General features: G+C 55.9%; 1 protein-coding gene and 1 pseudogene across 1 annotated transcript in view; both read right to left on the reverse strand.

The window, feature by feature from the left end:
- Window positions 1-536: 536 nt before the first annotated feature.
- On the reverse strand, window positions 537-1,354 carry LOC115277699 (annotated as a pseudogene).
- A 5,938-nt stretch (window positions 1,355-7,292) lies between these two features.
- The window catches only part of PHLPP1 (PH domain and leucine rich repeat protein phosphatase 1), a 204,409-nt gene continuing 203,219 nt past the window's right edge, over window positions 7,293-8,482 (reverse strand). The window contains exon 18 of the mRNA XM_029921539.1: window positions 7,293-8,480. Coding sequence (XP_029777399.1) covers window positions 8,217-8,480 — 264 coding nt within the window. The 3' untranslated portion in view covers window positions 7,293-8,216. The remainder of the gene's footprint in view (window positions 8,481-8,482) is intronic.

Raw genomic sequence — 8,482 nt, forward strand, 5'->3', positions numbered from 1 at the left:
CCATGGTGGAGGAGAAAGGAACCCGTCCCCCAAATTATATTCAGTATTTCTAAACTGTCAATATCCAGAATTAATTTCTAAAACCCAAGTTTATAAACAGAAGCCATCCAACTAGCTGTTTAGTGGTCTGCATATGCCGTATAGTCAGGAGACCACCGTGCTGACAAAACTGCACGCATCTTCTCTCTGAGTTAACTGTCACCCTTTCCCTTATGAGTGTGCGAGTGAGCAGTGGAGAAAGTGTGCGTCTCGAGGACCAGTGTGGGTCTCAGCACGTCCAGGAGACGCGGGCTAGAGAACGTTAAGAGGCGTTGGCGGGGTTCTTTCCTGTCAGCCAAGGTGTCTCCAGTTATTTTTTATTTTTTAATTGTTTTAAAGTTTATTTATTTTAAAAGAAAGAAGGAATATGAGCAGGGGAAGGGTAACAATCGGGGCGGGGGCGGGGGGAGAATGAATGAATCCCAAGCAAGCTCTGCGCTCTGCACTGGCCCCACCACAGAGCCTGAGCTCAAGACTGAGCCGAAATCCAGAGTCGGATGCTTGCCTGACTGAGCCGCGCAGGTGCTCCAAGGGGTCTCCATTTAAGTCACTCGGAAGTTTGGTTCAAGCTTACACTGTGCAATTTCTTGTCTTGGTTGGGGATAATCTCCAGAAGTTTCTGTTTTTCTAGTCTGTTTTCATGGATAATCCTTGAATCCATGGCATATCTAGCTCCAGGATCCTTCCTTGTAGGGGTGCAGTGGGGTTGTGTGTCTCAAAGTTCTGGTTATAGTGTTTAAAAACAGGAGTAGCCTTCAGCGAATCCGCACACCGGCCCGGAGGTCCGTTTGCACAGCCCTGTGGTGGCCCTGCAGCTGGGAGGGGGAGGGGAAGGCAGGGGGTCTGGGAGTAGTTGCCCGCGTGGGCTTTCCTGCTCCTGGTCCCCCAGGCATTTCGAATCCATCCTGCTTTCTGCACAGCCTCCCTGAAGTGGACCGTCACATTTTCTAAGGCTCTCTGAAGAATTTTCTCAAATGAACTTTGGTTCCATATTTAAAAGGTCGGTGTCTCCACCTGGTCCTTTATTCATCGGAAACGCTCTCAAACTGCCCGGTGCTGGTAGAACAGCATAAGCGACGCCTCCCAGGGCCGCGTGTGGACGCCTGTGCGCGTCTCCTCACGGAGCGGCAGCAAGGCCTGAACCCGAGCGGCCTTCCTCTGCTGGAAGCTTATGGTCTGTTGATTTTCAGACAAAAAAATCCCAGATCCAAAGATTTCGAGTTTCAGCCATGGGGATCGTCGAGATGGTCCTCACGGTGAACTCGACAACGGTTTCATCCATCTCTTTGGCATGGCCGGCATCACCGGCAGGATCTCTTGCTGCTTTTACAGTTCGCTTTATCTGTGATGTTTGCCAGTTTAACTATTAGGTGTCATGTGTGGACTCCCTTGCATGCGTCTTGTTTGCAACTGTTTCCTGAACCCGTTTGCTCCCCTGGCTTAGGGACGTTTTCAGCTCCTCTGTCTTTGGATCATGTTTCTGCCCTTTCTGTCTCTCTGTCTCTCTCTCTCTCTGTCTTTCTCTCTCTCTCTCTCTCTCTCTCTCTCTCTCTCTCTCTCTCTCTCCTCCTTCTGGGTTTCCTATGGCGTGAACGTTTGCTTGCTTTACATCGTCCAGGAGATGCCTTACCCTGTCCTCATTTATGCAGTTTCTCTTCTTTTCTTTTTTTAAAAATTTTTAATGTTTTTTAAATTTATTTTTGAGAGACCGAGAGACAGCTCGAGCAGGGGAGGGTCAGAGAGAGAGGGAGGCACAGAATCCGAAGACAGGCTCCAGGCTCTGAGCTGTCAGCACAGAGCCTGATGCGGGGCCCGAACCCACGAACTGTGAGATCAGGACCTGAGCCAAAGCCGGACGCTTAACCGACTGAGCCCCCCAGGCGCCCCCGCTGTTGTTTCTTTTTGCTGTTTAGCTTTGCTGTTCCTTCTGTGGTTACATCTCCCTGTCTTCCATTAGTGATCTGCTCTGCATTCCTGATCTACTGGTGATTCCCTCTGGTGCATTTCCCACTTCAGTTACTATTTTTCTTCAATCCTGACTGGTATTTTTTATATTTTCTATCACTTGGTTGAAGTTCTCACTAAGCTCGCACCCACTCTTCTCTTTGTCCTGGTGAGCATTTTTGTGCACATTACTTTGAATTCTTTGGGAGATTGTTGCTAGCTGCATTTCTTCTTTTATTTTTTTAATGTTTATTTTTTGAGAGAGAGAAAGAGACGAGTGTGAGCAGGGAAGGGGCAGAGAGAGAGGGAGACATAGAATCCAAAGCAGGTGCCAGGCTCTGAGCTGTCAGCCATCCAGGTGCCCCATCGAGCTGCATTTCATTTAGTTTCCCCCCCCACCCCCTGAGGTTTTCTTATTCTTTTGTTTGGAGCACACTTTTCTGTTCATTTTGCTTTACTTTCTGTGTTTGTTTCTATGAATTAGGTGGAACAGGTACTTCTAAATTTTTAAGAAATTTGTTCTGAGAGAGAGCATGTGCACAAGCGCGGGGAGCGGGGACAGACAGAGGGAGAGAATCCCAAGCAGGCTCCGCCCTCTCCGTGGGCAGCCGGTTGTGTGGGGCTCGACCTCGCGAATCCTGAGATCATGACTGAGCCGAAACCAAGAGGCTGGCCCTTAACTCACTGAGCCACCCAGGCGCCCCTCCTCCTCCTAATCCCGAAGGAAGGAACTGGTGTGTCCCCTGCGTAGACGGTGTCTGGTGTCGTTGGCTGGCTGTTGCTGTCGCAGGCTGGGGTCCTGGAGCGCTGCGTTCTGGGGCGAACCTGGTGGTGTGGCAGTTGGCGTGGGCTGGGAGTCACAGCCCTCCCCCGCAGCAGGCGGCCTGGCTGGCCTGCCCGGGGGTGGGGGTCAGCCACACAGCTTAGTGGCCCTAGAACGCCACATGCGGCGGATGCGCTGGCGACGCGGCTGGACCCGAGGCATCGGGGAGCCGGGAGGTTTCTGGGTGCTCTCTGCGGGGGGCCCTGGCAGGGCGTCCGAGCCGAGGTGGACACGGACGGCTGGAGAGGGGATGGGCCTTGGTCAGGGGTCCGCAGAGGGGACCCGGTGAGTCCCCTGTCGTCGAAGCGGCACGGGACCCGAGTGGGGCCGTGTGCTTTGCACCCGGGTGGCCTCGGCGAGCCGGCTGGAGCCGTCGCGAGCGCTGACCGGCCTGTGCCGCTGTGCGCCGCCGGGGCTCCTCTGGCTGGACGGCCGGGGCCGCTGAGGAGGGGGGGTCCAGGGGGGGGCTCCCCGAGGCGGCAGCTCAGCGAGGGCACAGCCCCTGCTCCCGCCTGCGAGGACGGGGGACAGTGGCCACCAGCGCGGCCCTCGGCAGCCGCTCTGACCCAGCGCCGTGTCTGCTGCTCCTTTTTCGGGGCCTTTTGCACCCGTGGCTCCTCCCCCGGGGTTCACAGCGCCCGCGGCTGCCCAGCTCCTGGGGTCGGGCTGGGGCGCCCTCCGCTGCCATCTCTCGCTCTCACGCCCTCGCTCTCGCTCGCCCCCGTGTGGTCGATCTTTCGTGGAGCTGCTCAGTCGGGCCTCCGTTCCGCCGCAGGAGGAACCGTTCTGCAAAGAGCGGTAGAGGTGCGACCCGCCGAGGTGGCGCGGGGCCTTCCCTGTCGCGCGCGGGGCTGCAGACCGTCAAGCGCTGTCCTTAACCTCCGGAAACGTCCCAGGGAAGGGAACATTCGAGCGGCTCGGAAGCTGTATCACAGAGACAGAGCGCACGGCAGAGCGCGCGTTGGTTCAGCATCGAGGTGCAGCGTTTAGGAAAGTGATCTTTGTTACCATTTCAACGTTTTCAATGGATAAGACTAGCAATTAGGGCAAAGTACAGTTTTTGGACTAAGACTCAAATAATAGTAATGACTAGAAATTCCTGATCATTTCAGTTGAAAGCCCGTTTTATTTCCACCATTTTCGGAAGAGGAATGACTGTGACCGCAGTCCGGTTGGTGGTGAGCAGACAGCAGAACATTGTCCGCTGCTCTCCTTTTGAACAGGACAGGACACGGCTTCTGATTTGGGTAATTTTTTCTTTACGTTTATTGATTTATTTTGAGAGAGGGAGCATGGGCACGAGCAAGGGAAGAGCAGAGAGAGAGAGAGACAGAATCCCAAGCAGGCTCCACGCTAACAGCATGGACCCCATGAGGGGCTCGAGCCCACGAACCACAAGATCACGACCGGAGCCGAAATCCAGGGTCAGACACTTAACCGACTGAGCCACCCAGGCGCCCCTGTGTTTCTGATTTGGGATAAAATGAAGGGACTCGCTAATAAGAGCCCAGCCAAGCAGGCACTTAAATTTAGGGCGAGGGACAGCATGGCTTTCCACTTTAACCCACAGCCTAGAAGCTGGAAGGTGGCCTTAGGGACCCCTTTGCCCGTTCCTCCGTCAAATGGTCACCTTAGTCTTCTGGAAGGGGACGGTAGGCAGGGTCGTTGGTCCACCTTCGCGCTGGCTCAGACACTCAAGACCCCACGTGGTCGGCAGGGCCCCCACCACCCGCGAGCCCACTGCGTCTGAGGTCCTGCGTTTGGACCGGTGAGTGACGGGACCTGGTGAGTGGGGCGCGCGGGGACCGCGGAGTCGCTTCCTGGGACTGGTCCAGGCTCTGTCTGCGTCATGGCGCTCATTCTTTCAGTTACTGATCAGGGCAGCAGGTGTGCCCAAGTCGGTCCAGATTTGGTCCTGACTGTGGTGTGGCATGGAGGGGACAGCCTTCCGCGTCCTCTTTCAGATCTGCGGCAGCAAGAACCAGCTCGCGAGAGCCGGATGACAAGAGTGAGATTAAAGACTTTGCATAGATTAATCTGTAGGCAATTTATGTTGGGGGGTGAACTAAAAGCAAAATGAAATTTAGTGGCAAGAGATGAGAAACACCGATTTTCTTCACCATCCCCTCAGCTCTGCTACCTGTAACAAGTCCAACAGGCATTTCTCTGTGGGTTTTTAATTTAAAAAGGTACTTCTGCCGTGTTCCCAGCTGTCTTGCACGTGGCCATCGTTGGTCCATTCACAGCTGCGACAATACTCACACTTCTGGAAGGCTTTCCTCTCCACAAACTACTTGAAATATGTCCTCTGGTTTGATCCCTGGGAGGCGAGCACCCCAACCCCACACCGAACAGTCTCTCTCCCTCTGTGACGGGTGAGTCCCCGTGCCGTGTGACGGGTGATCACTAATCACGACTGTCCCCTTGCTCCGTGCCGGGCAGTGCCAGCAGGGAGCCGATTCTCGGATGCGGTCCTTGAAGATCGAATACCTATTGCGGATTTTTGTTCCTCTCGTCTTGGGGAGTGCGGACTTGGATGGATGGTGGGGCCTGGCTTCCTCTCTCCCAGATCAACGCTGGGATTCTCGTTACACCTGTTGATTCGTCTGCGTCTCCTTCTCCCACCACAAGGCCGGCCTGCCTGGTGCGAGAGCGCGGCTTAGCGCCACTTCTCTGCAGGTGCAATGGTGGCTTCTAAGACGGTGACGGGGAACTTTGTTTCTTCTGGAAGACTGGAGGAAGGGTAAAGAGAACAAAGTTAAGCCCGTTTCTACCCGGAGTCTGATCTCGCCAGCAGGTGGCGCTGTGACCAAAGCGATCAAGAGAAACCAGGTCAGGTCCAGGGGGTGTCTGGGCTCCAGAGCCAGGCCCTGGCGCTCCCTGCACCTCCCTGCCCCCTATTCCGTGATCACACGTGTGGCAGCACGTGGTTCACCCAAACCATTTCCCTGATCAGGACCTTTGAGTCCTCGCTAGGCTGCAGGCTGGCCAGGCTTCTGCCCTGACCCCTTCCGCCCCATGTCCCCCCTTTTCCGACCCCCTGGCCTTCCTCCAGGAAGCAGGGGCTGTAGCAGGGGTTGGTGGACTCTCTCGTACTCACCCTGGAGGGTCCTTGGCTTCAGGGACCTTCACACGTTAAACGCTTTAGTTTTAAAAGCAGTTCTGCTGATACTTTTATATGCCACTTTGGCGAGCAGAAGTGAAAAGAAACTCCTCAGAAAACCGGTGGGGAGATCTGGCAGTGTGGTCCCCCCGGTGGACACCTGACATGTGCTCACCTTTTCATCCATGTGCCTGTCTACCCTGAGCCCCGAGGGACGAACCCTTGTCCCTCCTTTATCTCTGCGGTGCCTTCCACGTGGCAGCTGCTCAGTGTGACCTAATGCTACGCTAAACAAAGCAGCCAGCACTGGCCGCACTGGTTCCCTCCCCCCACCATCGGCCACAGAAGTCAGGAAATGAGCGAAGTCTGTCCATGGGACTCCCCGGGCCCAGCGGCTGCCCCGAGAGCCGTCTCGGGGTCAAGTCACTGCTGCCTCGGGTGACGGCGCTCAGGCAGCAGGTGTCAGCGCCTGGGGAAGTGAGGCGCAGAAGGCTCGGCCTGGCTGGTCTGGGCACAGCCGCGGCGGGGCGCCGCCCGCAGCGGGTTTAGGAGCTGAGCAAGTCCAAGAGCCCATCTTCTGTAGCGGGTCAGGCGCTCATGTGAGCCCCCGAGCAGGGCACAGACTGAGGGAGGTCTGCCTCCATCTGGAACACAGAGCTGTGCCTGGGCCTTTGGTCCCTCACCGGGCTGAGAGGAGCGCCTTCCTCGGTGGCCTCCGTGGTTCCCAGGAGCGCGTGCACAGGCAGCCCCAGAATGAGCGCGGAGTTCCCGAGGCCAGGCTGGTCCCCGGCTGCAGGCCCAGCGAATGGACAGCCAGCCTGGCACCGAGTCTGCATGTTGAGAAGTCCTGTCTGCCCTGTCCTGTCCCTGCACTAGCCAGGTCCCACGCAAGGGGAGGCCAGTCCACGTGAGGCAGAACAGCCGCCGGCATCTGCACAAGACGCAGGCTGGGGGTGCAGGGAGCCCGGAGTGTCCGCACGGGGCCAGCGGGTTCCTCGGTCCGCAGTGCCGGCGCCATCTCTGCCGGCGGGGGGCGGGGAGCGAGGCGGCCGCTGCGGACTCTCCCTTTTCACACAAAGGTCTAGGGACCTGTTGCTGTGGCTCAAGGGCCCCGAGAGAAGTGGACACGGACTCGGCTCTGTGGGAGGTGTTCCAGCCTCTAGCCAGCCTCCTCTGTGCCTGCCCCATGTCAGTAAGAAGTAGGAAGGCGTGAAGATCAGCCCTTTGTACCATTAAAGGCAGGGCTGACCTCTCCTGTGGTGAAGGTGTCGGTGAACCTGCTGGGTGTTTTCAGGAGTATCTGATCGCCATTCACCCCAAACCCAAGCTGAGCGTGATCTTGTAGGCACACCTGGCTCCTGGGACAAAAGCAGCTGGGGCCAATACTCGTAAATTTTATATTTATTATAACAAAAATTATGACATGTTCATTTGTGCATTCTGCTCAGTAGCACTCCCGGCTGTGAATGATCTAGGCGCACGTTCTAAGTCATGCTGATTGTGGCCGCGGTGAGGGGCACCAAGTGTCCGCAAACATCAGGAGGCTGGGGGGGGGGGGTGGGCAGAGGAGGAAGGTTCAGGGGCCCCTGCGTGCAGGTTACTATCTGGTGGCCTGAGAGCCACCTGGTGGGGACAGAAGCCCCTTAGCTGCTCAGCCTCTGCACCGAGGGCCCGGCGGCATTAGGAGGTGGGCGGGGGAGGGAAGTGCCCGTGGTTTAGGCCGCGTCCTTGCACCAAAACTACAAAATGTCTGAAGCGTCACTATACAGCGCTGAGCTATTTACAATAGAAATTTCTCAATCAACTGTTCTCTCAGAGAAAATTAGTGAATCCCAGTGACTTTAAGTCACCTGACAGTAAGCAACTCCTAGGAGTTAGTCTCCATATTCTACAAATGTCTATCATTTTCAAGACAAAAAAACAAAAAACCTTTTCCCCCAAAGAAAAACGGAATTACAATATTATTAAATCATTTAGCACTGGCCACCAGCCCTCCCAACAAGAAAAAGTCATTTTAAAAAATATTACATTAACCATTTCTCTGTAATATATTAAACCTTTTGTTCTTTGTCTTTACACATCTGATACGTTAGGGGAAGAAGTTAACAAACGTAAATCATGTCGGTAAAGCGTTGCTAGGAGAAAAGTAATTATTAAAAAAAATGACCAAGAAGGCGAGCCCAGGACAGATGCGGAGAGGAGGGGGGAGGGCGTGGAGTGAACCCCTGGTTTAAGGTGAGCCTCGGAGACTCTTGCAACTCAGTCTTTCTGGGTTAGTTTATTCGTTAAATGGCGTTGAGGGGGGTGTCATAGCGGCGTGTCACAGCAGTCTGCCAGCTGGTCCGCGGGGCCCGGTGGCCGCGGCTGCTGCTTCATCATCTCCTTCACCTCCTCCTCCAGCTCCGGGGGTATGATGAACTGATCCTCGGGGTCCGGCTGCGCTGGCGCCGCAAAATAGCCCCCGGGCCTGCGGAGAGGCGCTTCGGCGGCCACCTCGATCACGTTGTGGCTCCTCTCCTGGGGCGCCACGGAGCCGTTGGGCCTGCGGCGCCCGATGGTCCCCGCGGCGGCCG

The sequence above is a fragment of the Suricata suricatta genome, chromosome 14 (assembly GCF_006229205.1).
Source record: "Suricata suricatta isolate VVHF042 chromosome 14, meerkat_22Aug2017_6uvM2_HiC, whole genome shotgun sequence".
Taxonomy (NCBI): Eukaryota; Metazoa; Chordata; class Mammalia; order Carnivora; family Herpestidae; genus Suricata; species Suricata suricatta.